Source organism: Camelus ferus, chromosome 27 (assembly GCF_009834535.1).
Source record: "Camelus ferus isolate YT-003-E chromosome 27, BCGSAC_Cfer_1.0, whole genome shotgun sequence".
NCBI classification, from domain to species: domain Eukaryota; kingdom Metazoa; phylum Chordata; class Mammalia; order Artiodactyla; family Camelidae; genus Camelus; species Camelus ferus.
Genome location: NC_045722.1, coordinates 11,947,096 through 11,962,189, shown reverse-complemented (window position 1 = coordinate 11,962,189; position 15,094 = coordinate 11,947,096). Strand labels below are relative to the sequence as shown.

Sequence of the window (15,094 nt, the reverse complement as noted above, 5' to 3'; positions counted from 1 at the left end):
TTTACTTATTTTTATACAGGCACTGGGGATTGAACCCAGGACCTTGTGCATGCTAAGCATGCACTGTACCACTGAGCCATACCCTCCCCTACTAGGTTAGTTTTCTATTCTAGTTGTCTAGCCTCAGAAAGACAAGCAAGAAAGAAAAAAACTGAAACTCCTTCATCCCAAGTCACTTAAAAGTGAGATGTCCTCAGCCTAGCTCAGAGATGGTATGTTTGTTTCCCAGAGATTCCCTCAAGATAAACTCCTGTCTTTAGAATAGCTTCTGGGACTCAAAGGAGCTAGATAGAATTTAATTTCACAGCTTGGTTCCGTGATGTTTGTACCAGATCAGAGATAGCACATCTGATGCTACATTCTTAGGTGTCAGCTGTTTATGAAGCCATCACCTTTGGGAAAGGTCAGAAAACAATGCCTCTGTTAGTTCAATTATTTTTTCCCCAGTTTTGTTAATCCATATTGACTTAATTTGTAATGCTAATGAATAATTTACTTTAGCCTTAATCAACAAGTAATTCTTATTTATATTAACAGCTTCATGGGTTAGCCTTTAACAAGAATGTTCAATTATTATTTTCTTCTACAGGATTATCTTTTATGTTGTATTCAGCATTGTTTGGCCTGGTATAAGAGTAGAGTGATGCCCCTGCGTCAGGATGAAGAGGAGGAGGAGGAAGAAGAAGATGGATTCTACCAAGACTTAGATGATATGTTGGAGTCTATTACTAATAGAATGATTAAGAGTGAACTAGAGGACTTTGAACTGGTAATTACCAAGTCTCAGCTGTGTTGAATAATGGAGCTGTTTAGTAGCTTATTAATTGTTATCTTGTGTCTTATAGGACAAATCAGCAGATTTTTCTCAGAGCACTAGTATTGGCATCAAAAATAATATCTGCGCTATTCTTGTTATGGGAGTTTGTGAGGTTCTAATAGAATATAATTTCTCCATAAGTAATTTCAGGTAAGGTATTGCTGTGACTCTACTTGTAGTTTGATGAATAGTTCATTTTATTTATTTATTTATTTTTCTTAAACTCCAGCAATATACTAGATACGAACAGACCACAGATGATGACACTATCTCTTAGATGGACATCTAGCCTAAGACCAAACTGTTCTTTCTACCAGGAACACCAAAGCATATGCCAGACAGGCTGGTGAATTTTGGCCCGCTAGCAGGGTTTAATTTATTCAAAATTCCCCAGATCCTAAACTCAAGAACTGATTTTAATAGAGAAATTTTGATTGGTGGTAGTATTGAACACTCATTCTCTGCAGTGTCTGGTATAAATAAGAAGAAAAGAAATAACCCAGATAGATAGGTATCACCTGGGAGTGCTATGTTAATGAAAATCCATTCATTTGTAATGCTGGGTTGAAAGTATGGTGTCTAAAGAAGCAGTTTGATTTCCTTATCACTGTATGTGCAAGTTAACCACAATATTCTGATGCTTGTCCTTGGTGGTCTCTTTTTCCTTTTACACAGTAAGAATAAGTTTGAGGAGGTTCTGAGCTTATTTATGTGTTACAAGAAACTGTCTGACATCCTTAATGAAAAAGCTGGTAAAAGCAAAACTAAAATGGCCAACAAAACAAATGATAATTTTTTGTCCATGAAATTTGTATCTGATCTCCTCACCGCTCTTTTCAGGTAAGATTCTAACAGAGTGCTTAAAGACAGCAGCACAGTGAAAATTAAAAACACCTACCAGGGTCACTGATATTACCTAGTTTGGATTCACAATTCTTAACATATGTACAGTAGGAAGTAAGTCAGAAGGTCTGTAATTTTCTTGAAATGAAAGTGTAACGATCCTACATAGGTACTTAAAGAGGTACCTTGAATTATAAGGAAAACTCAGAAACAATAGATTAATGAGTGAAAAGAAAATGTGTTCTGAGAAAGTCTCCCTAAGTAGCTCAAACATTCTAGCATAAAAAGAGAAGAAGAACCCAAATTAATAAAACAGAACAATAACAAAGAAAATACTAAGAAAACTAAGACTGACATTTAAATTTTATCAAAGTAGGAGGATTGGGGAATGCGGGGTGAAGGTGAGGTAACACTGAGAACGGTATTTATAGAAGGGCAGCCATGGCATTGATTCTGTCCTGGACTACCTAGAATCTGTCAGTCTATCGTTCAGTGCTTGCTGGGTGCTACTATTCTGAACAGTGCCCAGAAAACCTAATTCCATGTCCTAATAGCAGTAGGGGAATCTTTCTCTTTCTCTCTCTCTCTAGGGACAGTAGCCAAAGTCATGAAGAGAGCCTGTCTGTTCTGAGGTCCAGCAATGAGTTTATGCGCTATGCAGTGAATGTAGCTCTGCAGAAGGTACAGCAGCTAATGGAAACAGGGCACGTGAGTGGCCCTGATGGCCAAAACCCAGAGAAGGTCTTTCAGAACCTCTGTGACATAACTCGGTAAGCTACACTTACCCTTAGAAAACTGTTCCACTTGCTGTGGAGTCTCCAAGAGAGGAAGTTGAGGGTGGCGATGAAGATGGTTTGAAGTTGGGTATGCCCTAAAAGTGAAAGGGCAGTCACTAGTGTTGGGTTATTTCCCTAGTCTTATTTTGGTGTGCATTGTTAATCACGTATAAAATGTTATTCTAGAGGGGAAGGAATTTTTTTAAATGTTATTCTATTACCAGGAATAAAGAGGAATATTACATAATGACTAAATAGTTCATCATGTAGACATAACAATTTTAAATGTACATGCACCAAACAACAGAACTTCAAAATACTTGAAGCAAAAATGGATAGAACTGAAGGAGAAATATACAAATAATAATCTATTTCTCTCAGTAATCAATAGAATTAGTAGATAGGAAATGAAGAAGGACATGGAAGACTTGAACAACACTATCATCCAGCTTGACTTAATTGACATTTATAGAACTTTCAGTCAGTTTTAAAATACACATACCTTTCACGTGCTCATGGTGCATTCATCAAGATGGACCATATTTGGGGCCATAAAACAAACTCAACAAATTTTAAAAATAGGGATCAGTATGTTCTTTCACCATAACAGAACTAAGCAAGAAAGCAGTAACAGAAATATCTGGATAATCCCCATATATTTATAAATTAAATGCATTTCTAAATAACCCATAGTCAAAGAGAAAGTCAGAAATTAAAACGTATCTTAACAGAATGAAAGTGAACACACAGCATATCAAATTTTAAGTAATCCAGCTAAAGCAGCATCTAGGTCGAAATTTAGAACAATAGTGATTATATTAGAAAAAAGTAAAATCTTTAATGTAGGCTTTCACATTAAGAAAATAGAAGAGCAGATTAAAATGAAAGTAAGCAAAAGGAAGGAAATAATAAAGATAAAAGCAGAATAATTGAAATAAAAACAGAAAGTAATAGAGGAAATGAATGAGACCAAAGCTAGTTTGTTGAGATCAATAAATGTAATAAAACTTAGCCAGACTGATCGGGAAAAGAGAGAAGACACAAATTACAAATATCAGGTCTATGAGGAAGAGGAGACATCACTACTGATTCCGCAGACATTAAAAATTCATAATAACAGAATGTTAACTTTATGCCAATAAACTTGGTAACTTAAATGAACAGATTCTTTAAAGCTCACTCAGGAAGAAGTAGGTAACCTGAGTAATCCTATCTTTATTAAAGAAATTGCATTTGTGATTCAAAATTTTCCATTGACACAAACTCCAGACCTAGATGTCTCCACTGGTGAATTGTACCAAATATTTTAAGAAGTATTACTAATATTTATATAGACTCTTCCAGAAAGTAGAGGAGGAGGGAGCATGTCCCAACTTGTTTTATGAGGCCAGTGTAAATTACCTTGAAACCAAATCCAGCCAAAGACATTATAAGAAAACCACAGACCAAATTCCCTCACGAATGTAATTGTTTAAAAAATTGGAAAATTCACCCCAGCTATTTGAAGGATAACATATTTAAGTGGAGTTTTCCCCAGGGATCCAAGTTTGGCTCAAAATTTGTAAGTCAGTGTGTATCATTCACCATGTCAACAGACTAAAAGCAAAAAAAAATATGTTTATCCCAGTAGATATAGGAAATCAGAATTCAACATAAATCTTGATAAAATCTCTCAGCAAACCAGGATTGAAGGAAAACTTTCTCAATCCAATAAAGGAAATCCACCAAAACCCTACAGTTAACAGCATACATAATGAAGAAAGACTCAATAAATACTTCCCTCGCCCTGTGCTTTCACCATATACTATGCAAAATCATACTGGAGGTCCTAGCCAGTGCAGTAAGACAGGAAGAAGGAATAAAAGACATCCAGATTGGAAAGGAAAGAAAAACACTGTCTTTATAGACTTTATAATTGTCTACATAAAAAATTCCAAAGAATTTTTTTATAAGCCACTAGATCTATTAAGTAAGTTTAGCAAGGTTGCAGGATACAGGGTCAGTGTTTTTTTTAACTGTATTTTTATTTACATACTGGCAGTTAACAACTGGAAATTGAAATTTAAAAAACTACCATTTACTGTAGCATCACAAAACATGAACTGCTTAGTGATAAATCTCACCAACATGCAAGATTTATGTGACAAAGTCTACAAAATATTAAGAGAAACCAACAGAGTCCCAAGTAAATGGAAAGATAAAGTGTCCAGGGATTGGAATATTCAGTGTTGTCAAAGTGTGAATTCTTCCAAAGTTGATCCATAGAGTCAACACAATTCCAATCAAAATTCTATTAAGCTTTATTGTAGGAACTGACAGGATGATTCTAAAATTTATGTGGAAAAGTAAACGATCTAGAATAACTAAAATGTGAAATAAAAGAACAAAGAAGACTCCCACAATTGATTTCAAGTTTTAACTGTAAAACTGCTGTGTTTAAGAGAGTGTAGTATTGGCAGAATCATTGGAACAGAAATAGATGGTTCAGCATTGATTCACACAAGTATGACCATTTGATTTTTGACAGAGGTGCCAAGGTAATGCAATGGAGAAAAAGTCTTTTTCAGCAAATGATTTTGGAACAGTTGGACAGCAGTATGTGAAAAAATGAACCTTTATCCATTCCTCTTGTCATATACAAAAAATTAACTTGAAATGGATCAGAGCCATGAATGAAAAACTAAATATTGTAAAACATTTAGAAAAAAACAGAAAAACCTTTGTGACCTTGTTTTAGGTAAAAATTTCTTAGATGTAATACCAGAAACACAGTCAATATTTCTAAAAAGTTTCTCTCTGTTTTTTGAAAAACACTCAAGGAAATAAAAAGACAAGCCACAGATTAGGAGAAAATATTTGCAAAAACACATGCCTGATGACAGACTGGTAACCAGAGTATGTAGATAACTCTTGAACTTGCTAAGAAAACAACTGGATTAAAAAATGGGTAAAATATTTGAGCAGACACTTTACCAAAGAAGAATATATAGATGGCAAAAACATAAAATGATGGTAAATGTAATTAATCATTAGGTAAATGCAAATTAAAATCACAGCGAGATATCACTGAACACCTATTAGAATGCCTAAAAGTGAAAAGACTGACCATACTAAAGTGTTGTCCTGAATGTGGAGGAATTTGAACTCTTACACACTATTGATGGAAATATAAAATGGTGCAACCACTTTGGAAAATAGTTGGGCAGTTTCTTAAAAAGTTAAGCACACACTGACCATAATGATATACCCATTCCACTCTTAGGTATTTATCCAAAAGAAGTGAAAGCAGATGTCCATATAAACGTTTGAGTATAGCAGCTGTATCTGTAATAGTAAAATCTGAAAACAACCAAAAAGTCCATCAACAGGATGGATAAAGTAGTGAATGGACAAGCTGTGTACATCTATACCCTGGAATACTACCCTGGAATACTACTTAGCAATAAAATGGGGCAAACTACCAATACATGCAACAACATAGGTGACTCTCAAAAGAGTATGTTGTTCGCAAAGCCAGACCCTAAAGGCTACATAATGAATGATACCATTTTTATGTGATATTTTTGTAAATAAAACCATAAAGACAGGAAACAGATCAGTGGTTGCTTGGAAAATCAGGGGGAGAAAATTGACTACAAAGGAAGGAGCTCAAGGGAACTTTTGGGGTGATGGATGTATCTTGATTGTGAGGATGAGTACACAACTGTGTAAGTTAGTCAGAATTCCTAGAACTATACATCTACACAGTGTGAATTTTACTGCATGTAAATTGTACCTCAGTGAACCTGACTTTGAAAATAATATCACTTTTTCCCAGGGTCTTGCTTTGGAGATACACTTCAATTCCTACTTCAGTGGAAGAGTCAGGAAAGAAAGAGAAAGGAAAGAGCATCTCGCTGCTGTGCTTGGAGGGTTTGCAGAAGATACTCAGTGTTGTGCAGCAGTTCTACCAGCCCAAGATTCATCAGTTTCTCAGGGCTCTGGGTGGGCATTTCAATTTTGATAAGTTGGCTTGATCTGAGTTTCTCTTTCTTAACCAAACCTCGATTCTACTTGTTAACCTACCAGAGGACACCTGAGAACAGTCCTAGTGTTGCTAAGTAGTGACATCTAGTGGATTCAGAATTGGTCCTTACTGGATTACATTTAACCACAGTGAATGGAAAATGGAATATAGTATTAAGAAATCGCAGAGTGTTAGGAATATAATTAAATCTGCCTCCAGACTGTTTTGGCCTCCTAAAATTTTAGCTATGAAAAGACAAAAAAGCCCGAGCCTATTTCAAGGAAGGCAGAGTTCTTTTCCTTTCCTAGATGCCACAGATAAGGAAGAAGAAGAGGTAGAAGCCAGTGTCACTCAAAGAGCAGCATTCCAGATCCGGCAGTTTCAGGTGAGATGCCTGGGAAACTGCCGTACTTTGTGAGGGTCCCTGGAAAGGGTCTATTAGCAGGGCCAGCTGGTGAGAATGGGCAGACAGTGAGCAAGTAGGACAGGAATCTTCTGGGTCATCATCCAAGCAATAAGACATAGCCCTTAGAATGAAAGATAATGCATCTAAAAGGATTCTTGGGAGGTTGTGGATTAAGCCACCCCAATCTGCAGCATTTATTACGTATAAGAATCACTGTTTGGGTTGATACAAAGAGATAGCTAGGAGTCCTTTATGGAGTATAATTTGGCTTTGTCAGTTTGCATAAAGACTGGACAATGAAGCCTATTAGTTCCTAACCACTAGTTGTCACAATATTAGGCTCTTTTATCACAGAGGATTTGTTTAATAAATAATTTTAAAGTTCCTGTTATGTGCCAGGGACTGTCCCAGGTACTGGAGATACAGCAGGGAATAAAAGAAACAGAACCCTACCCTTGCAGAGCTTATGTTATAGTGGAAAGAGACTGACAGACAAAATATAGAGTGTTTCAGATGGTGAGAAGAACTGAGAAAAGGAAAACAGGGAAAGTGTGTAGGAAATGCTGGCGCTGGGGCGTGGTCTACCTCTGAGGTCAGTAGACGGGCTTCTGATGGCAGGGGGTTGGAGGAGAAGGGGTCCATAGTTTTTAAGAAAACTCTCAGACTTACAATTAAAAAACAGGGTAGGAAACTACCTATTCAATTCAGGTTTATTTTCAGATTTTATCCTTTTGGGTTTTTAGTAGCTTTGAATCCTTTCTGTCCCAGCCTTAGGAAGTCTCTAGCTAGATGTCTCTTCTCCCTGCTAGCAACATGTCTGCTAATGTTTCTGTACATACTTTTCCTTTCTCAGAGGTCCATGTTGAATTTACTTAGCAGCCAAGAGGAGGACTTTAACAGCAAAGAAGCCCTCCTGCTAATCACTGTTCTCTCCAACTTGTCCAAGCTGCTGGAGCCCTCCTCCCCTCAGGTATGAGCACCACTTGTTCAGTCCCTCATAGCATCCCTCAGGAGGCAAGGAGTATTACGTCTTAATAGTATGTCCTCTTGAAGTCTGGTTTATTTAAAGTGATATATTCAGTTATGTTCCTGAATTAATACAAGATGTATAAGATATCCCCTTCCCTACATAGGATTTCTACCATGACGTAATTACTGCTTTTGTTAATTTGGCCACCTGTCAAGAGTAAACTGTAAGCACTATAGAAAAAAATTTTATCTTTGGGGACTTCAGCCTTCTTAACCTGTGTTTTTCTCCACTCTGAAAGTGTGTTAATTACCAAGAAAGTAGCTGACATTCAGCAGTAGGCTTTCTCAGCAAGTTGAGCTGCCCCTGAGTTTGGTGGAGATTCAACAAAAGGTGATAAGTCAGAAAGCATGGTTACAGTCCTGAAACAGAATCAGTCCTCCCAGATAGGTCTGAGGTATATGTATATGGGTGTGAGGACATACACATAGAATTGCGCTCACGCATATAGAATAAGAGAAGGGCCACATTTTGTGGGTCTGTTATATTCGGGAGTAATTTCCCTACAGGATGGTAAAGAGTGTCCTGAGAGCCTAGGGCTGTGTGGTCCTACCACATCTGCTTCCTGGTTTGTGAGGAGGCAAGGTGGAGTGCTGAGATTGAAGCCTCCTGTGTGAGCCCTTGCTTTAGGAAGAGCTGACCAGACGGTAGCCTGGTGCATTATGGAGTTGAGCACTGAGAAGCGGACCTGACTTTCCTGTTGTCCTGGTTCCAGGTAGCCAGAAAAAAGTCCCTTTTGCTACTTACTTCATCCTAGATTGAAACAACGCATCCCACTTTACTTTCAGTTTAATTCATTCATATTGTTGCTTTTGCTGTAAGGACCGGAGGACTAGGAAAGAAACATGGACAGCAAATTTGAACATGGGGACATTTGAGGGAAAATAAATAGATTTGGAAAGGCTAATATAAACGGGGAATTTTTATAATTTAATTTTCACCACCCACCCCCTCATAACTTCAGGTAGTCTTTAAAATTTTTTAATTTAGTTTTGAATGAGTAATAAAGTCCTATGATTTGAAAAACAGAAATTATAAAAAGATTTACAGTAAATGGTCTCCCTCCTATCCATATCCTCCACCTGTTCAGTTCTTCTTCTCCCTCAAATAAGTAAATACCTTCTTTTAGTTTCTTATGTAAAGAGTTTCTTTATTCCTGTACAGCAAATGTGAATATAGATTCTTATTCCTGAGCCTACTCGTCTTCACACAAAAGCTTGTTCAGCTTCTTGCTTTATTACTTTATTACATTTAACACTGTATTCTGGAAATCTTTTTCTATCAGTTCACAGAAAACTTTCTATTAGCCTGTGAATTTATCTTTTTCCCCAGTAGATCAAAAACTGAATTCTTACTGGTCATTTTACATTGAAGTATCTCTGCATCTCAGTGCCTTTGTGCCTGTAAGTCTATCCCAAAGAACTGCTGAAGCAGAAAGCTGTGTGCGTATCTGGCAACGTAGGACCTGCTATCCCAAGACCTTAAGCTTCTCAAAGCTCTGGGGTTTTGCCTTTTTTTGTTTGTTTGTTTGTTTTCCTGCTCCCTTCTAACCTCCTGTGGCCTCTTGGTTCCTAAAAGCGAATTCTTCTATCTTTATGGCCAGGATCTCTCTCTCCTACACCTTTCTATTAGCTTACTCCTTAAAGATGTCTCAAATGCAGAGAGTGTGGGGCATGAGAAGGAAAAAAAGAGGAGGTGGGTGCTTTAGACCATGGTGGTAGGGGTAGAGGAAGTTCAGGGAGGTAAGAGCCCAGACCCCAGGACCTTTGGCCCTTATTGAGGGCATAGACGTTGAGAATTAAGTCATGTGCTATATTGAGAAAAGTATCACTATTTCTCATAACTTTGGACTTATTTTTTTGCTATTTGTAGTAGATTACCACTTTAGATCCAGGCACATATTTTGGCAGGTGTTTTCCTTAGGCTCAGAAGGGTCATGGGCTCTTTTAGTCTGACATCACCTAGATCTCTTTTGGCATGTTTCTTTAATATCTGAATGATCTTTAGTTTGTGCAGATGTTATCCTGGACATCTAAGATTTGCAAGGAAAACAGCTGGGGTAAGTTTCCTGCCATGTTTCCTTTTAGGCTTTATATAAAATCATCACCACCCAAAAACATTTAGAAAATTACACATTCACCAGAGTGGCCAAAATGAAAAAAATACACAATACCAATACTATGTGTTGGTAAGCATATAGAGCAGTTGAACTCTCATTCCTGCTGCTGGAGGTGTCAGCTGGTATAATATCTGACTACTAAAATAAACATATGCTTATGATCCAGCAGTGTCACTCCCAGCAAAAATAGGTGGAAGAGTTCTCACAGCCGCGGTATTCTGATCGGCAAAACCAAACCCAAATGTTCATCAGCAGTAGAAGGGATAAAGGAATTGTGCCAGTACACACACCATTGCTGTACAGTATTCCACTAATGTAATGAGAATGAACAAACTACACGGACACACAACATGGAGGAATCTCACATACATAACGTTGAACAAAAGAAGACAGACACAAAGAGAGTACTTACTGTATGATTCCATTTAGATAAGGTTCAAAATCAGACAAAACTAGATGTGAGGTTGCAAGTCAGAATAACAGGTTCCTTGGTGGGGGAGAGGGGGCATTTCTGGGTGCTGCTGGTGTTCTGTATCTTGATCTGTGTGCTAGTTAACACAGTGATTGTGACTAATAATAGAGAACATTTCTTTGGTCCCAGGGGTAGAAGTGCACGTTTGTGGAAGAGATGCCTTGGTTGGAGTGTGTGCAGGGATATTGTGCCCAAGACGTGACAAGCTACTTGTTCCAATTAGGCACCCCCCCTCTCCACCAAAGGACTGACTAGATTATAACTTACCTTTTAAGTTTCTTTCCTTCCTACTCCTAGAGGATGCCTCACTTTGCAAAGGCTTGATGAATTTGCTCTTCAGCCTCCATGTTTTGTATAAGAGTCCTGTCATCCTGCTACGTGACTTGTCCCAGGATATCCATGGACATCTTGGAGACATAGACCAGGTACCAGAGTAAGCCTTCAACACAACACCCTGAGTTGGAGATAGAGGCCAGGGGAACAGCCTTACTGCCATTACATCTTACCTCCCTCCCTAGGATGTAGAAGTGGAGAAAACAAACCACTTTGCAGTGGTGAATTTGAAAACAGCTGCCCCTACTGTGTCTGTAAGTGTTGATCCCCACCCCTCGGGAAATAGCCTTGTCATATCTTCCATTTTATTGCCTGTAAAGTGTGAATTATAGTGGCTCTTGTCCTGAGGCCTGTAACTGCCCGCAGGTGGCCATGTTGATGTATTACACCAGCAGTCAGTTGTGTGCAGTGAGCCATGTCAGGCATTCTTTTCTTTCAGTTACTTGTTCTGAGTCAGGCTGAGAAGGTCCTAGAAGAAGTGGACTGGCTGATCACCAGACTTAAGGGACAAGTGAGCCAAGAAATCATACCAGGTAAGATGAGTTGAGGGAGGGGTTTCAGGAATTGTGATCAAAGCAAAGTCAACCAAAATCTGAATTGGACTACTACATAAAAGCAGAGGCCCTGAGCTGTTTGTTCATTTGTTTGTGCTAGATTTCCAATGTAATGAAAGAAGTAGAAGGTAGTATGGTTTATGACAGCATGATTATTGATGTGCTCTGCATGATGAATTACATGTTCATTTTCCTTACAAACTTCTTAGCTAATGATGTTTAGTTGGTTTCTAAATCTCTTGCACTTCAACTGGAAAATAAGGCCAGTTGGGTTTGAATGTTCCGATTTCATTTTCCTTCAGAAGAGACCTCTTCTCAGGCAACTCTACCAAATCATCCCATTGAGAAGGCCATCATCATACAACTGGGAACTCTGCTTACGTTTTTCCATGAGCTGGTGCAGACAGCCCTGCCATCTGGCAGCTGTGTGGACACCTTGTTAAAGGATCTTTGCAAAATGTACACCATTCTTACAGCACTTGTCAGATATGTGAGTATGGGAGACAAGATCAGGGTCACCACCACTGTTCTGCCCCACCCAGCCAGGATGTGACCCACTGCTGCAGGATGCTCCTGTGCAGAGCTCTTGCCTACATCTTTGCAAGTCATAGGTTGATCAGTAAGTAGCAGGTATCTCCTGGTCCGGAAAAAAACAGTTGATGGCATAATTCTGAATCTGTTTTAAGAGGCCTTTATTTCCTTGGCATTTGAGTATGTGGTACCTGATTGAGAGTGAGTGCCTCTTCAAACACCTTCTAAGACTCAATCTAAACTATAGCCATAGAACTTAATCTGATTCCAACTGCACAAAAAGGTAGACTGTTTCAGTCTGGACACTGGAAAGGTATTTGCTCCTTTAACAAGTAGATAAATGCTTTACAAGTCAGGTACTAGGGTAGGGAATAAGTTTATTTTTTTTTTAATACAAGGTATACTTGCCCTGAGTTTTAGTTAATGCTTCTTAGTATCTGTTAACTAGAAACTTTTTGCACTTGGCAATATTTTGTTTATCAGCAGACATTCAGAGAGTGATAGGAACTAGGTAATTTAGTTCTGATTCTACCAATGATCCACATGAGTACTTAGAAAGGCATCAACAATCCAAGAAAGATGGTGAGCCAGCTCACACCATATACCCAAACAGCAGTGCAGCTAGAAGGTGCAGCTCTGACTACATGGTGTGGCTACTAAGCTTCTGTGGTAGAAATACTGAGAACGTCTAATCTTTATTGCCTTTTTTTTAAAGGAAAAACAGCAAAGTCATTAGTTTTCTAGATGCAAGAACTATTCAGCCTGAAGGACTTTTAAAGCAGTAAACTAAACAAGTCAGAAACAGAAACTTTTCATTGCCTGTTGTCTGGGAAGCTTTGGAACTCAGAGGAGGGGAAAAAGGAAGCCTTGAGTCTAGGATTCTCTATAAATCCAGTAGCTTGTTTTCTTTTCCCTCCCCAGTCAGTGCAGTAAGTCACACTCCATTTGCTCACTGAGTCACTACCTGTAGTTTCATGGGACAATTATATAGGATGGCATGCTAAAACTTGAACTCTTTTGTTAGTATCTCCAGGTGTGTCAGAGCCCCAGAGGAATCCCAAAAAATATGGAAAAGCTGGTGAGTTGAGAATGCCTTTCCCAGGAATGGGGGAAGCATCTTATTCCTAGTTACATTGGTTTCCTTCTCCTTTGCTGCAGGTGAAGCTCTCAGGTTCACATCTGACCCCTCTGTGCTATTCTTTCATTTCTTATGTACAGGTAAGTTATTCAGAGTCTGCACCAAAATATGTCTTCAAGTAAGAAAGGACTCCTTATATTCCTGGGGGACTGCTAGGTCACCTGAGCTGCGTGTATATAAAGTTTCTTCTCTACTTACCAGAAGCCAGAGGTGCCTATTTGAGAACAAACCAAAGCTTGAAGTCTTTACAGCAAGGAAGTCTTTTTATTTTTAAAGAAGAAAAAGATGTTAACGATTTAGAGAGAGAAAGCATTTGATATGCTTATACCTGGAGCAGGGAAGAAACAAGCATGCTTGGGCTTGGTGACTTAGTTTACTTCTGGGTGATTCCAAATCTGTGCCATTGGGCATCCTTTGGGAATGTGAGTAAAGCAGCAGCAAGTGTAGTGAGAGTGAACGAGATGATGCATGAAAAGCGCTTCACACAACACAGGCAAGTGTTCTCTAAACATTAGCTGCTCTAATAAAATGAATATGGTCTTATGGCATTGTTTCCCAAGCTGAACTCTATGGAACATTCTTCTGCTAAATAGTAATACTAGTTATTTAAAAAGCCAAGAACAGATAGCAAGAGGCAGAGCTGAGGCTTGAACCCAAGTGGTTTGACTCTACAAGGACCAGCATATTTTTCTGTAAAGGGCCAGATGGTAAGTTGCTTTTAGGTTTTGCAGGCCATACAGTCACTGTCACAACTAAACTGTGCTGTTGTAGCATAAAAATAGCCATAGACAATATACAAATGAATGAGCTTGGCTGTGTTCAATAAAATTTTATTTTCAAAAACAAGCGGTGGGCTAGATTTGGCCTATGGGTTGTAGTTGGCCAGCCCCTGCTCTAGAATTAATACTTGATACTCATGGACATGTAAAGTGTTGGAAGGTTTGGGTTTTTGTGTTTGACTCCACGCTCAAGCATTTTCTTCTGCATATCACCAGGCGCCTTCTAGACTGGTTTTTTTCCACGTTACACAAAAACTCGTTCTGCGTTACATTTGTTTCTACATTACACAAAAACCAGTTATGTATTCCCTGGATATTTTCCCCCTTCCCAGTCTGTGTTTGACATAAAGCCTTACTGGACAAGTGAGCTGATTCACAGGCAAACATTTTTCTCTTTGTGAGATGGACTTGATGAGCGACCTCGGGCAAGAGCCCATGGTTCCATTAACTCCAACTTTTATCTAGAAATCTGGATTGTATTTGCTGCATCTTTTAGAGAGCTATTTATTCTCTTTTAGCCCCTTCTTTTTTCCCATAGCCTTGGATCTCAGTGGGAAGAAAGTGATGAAAGCTATTGCTCCAAAACCTTTAGCATCCTGCTCAGAACTGTGTACCTTTAAAAGACGCTTCTCTTCCAGCTACAGTTTTAATCCTACCTGAATTGGCAGAAATGGGCAATAGATGGGGTTGATTTAGGGAGTTTCAATAAGGTCCCATCTTGGGTACAACCTTTAGGATGGTGGCTTACTTTCCATTTGGTCACATGAGCTCTATCTATGGCTGCTTCTCTGCCCCTCCCTTAAAAAGGTTTCACACTCTACCCTGCTTTCCAGGGCCAAAATAGGTTTCTGCACACCAGCCCCTCTGGAATCCATACGTTTTCTTATTTTCTAGAACATGGCTTGTGGACCAAGCCTCCTGCTTCTCACATGGCTCTAATGGTATAATTTCTCTTCATGTGCAGGTCTCTGTTTTGTCTGTTTTTTGAGGCATCAGATATTATACTGGTAATGATGTGGTTTTTTTTTTTTTTTTTAATTGAAGTCTAGTTGATTTACAGGTTTCCTTTTAATTCTTTTTCTTACCCCATGGAGCATGGTAAGTTTCATTCCTAGAGGGCATAGAACTCCCCCTTCAGATAAAAGATTCCTCTTTGCGTACCTCATACTTGGGTGGCTTTTCTCCTCAGTCTCTCCTGACTCGTGTCTTGATTCTCTTCTGCCTTATCAGAATCCTGTACTTCTTGGTTCCCTTTCTTATTGGTTCTTTCTGTATCCAGGAGCTCTTTATTCT

The 15,094-nt window shown here is 38.7% G+C and overlaps 1 protein-coding gene across 1 annotated transcript in view; it reads left to right on the top strand.

The window, feature by feature from the left end:
- FANCI (FA complementation group I) overlaps window positions 1-15,094 on the top strand; it is a 57,473-nt gene that overhangs the window by 38,160 nt on the left and 4,219 nt on the right. Inside the window, exons 21-34 of the mRNA XM_006192571.3 lie at window positions 590-769; window positions 846-967; window positions 1,493-1,657; window positions 2,251-2,430; window positions 6,254-6,420; window positions 6,751-6,827; window positions 7,702-7,818; window positions 9,883-9,934; window positions 10,764-10,891; window positions 10,985-11,053; window positions 11,239-11,332; window positions 11,656-11,843; window positions 12,909-12,962; window positions 13,043-13,102. Coding sequence (XP_006192633.1) covers window positions 590-769; window positions 846-967; window positions 1,493-1,657; window positions 2,251-2,430; window positions 6,254-6,420; window positions 6,751-6,827; window positions 7,702-7,818; window positions 9,883-9,934; window positions 10,764-10,891; window positions 10,985-11,053; window positions 11,239-11,332; window positions 11,656-11,843; window positions 12,909-12,962; window positions 13,043-13,102 — 1,653 coding nt within the window. The remainder of the gene's footprint in view (window positions 1-589; window positions 770-845; window positions 968-1,492; window positions 1,658-2,250; window positions 2,431-6,253; window positions 6,421-6,750; window positions 6,828-7,701; window positions 7,819-9,882; window positions 9,935-10,763; window positions 10,892-10,984; window positions 11,054-11,238; window positions 11,333-11,655; window positions 11,844-12,908; window positions 12,963-13,042; window positions 13,103-15,094) is intronic.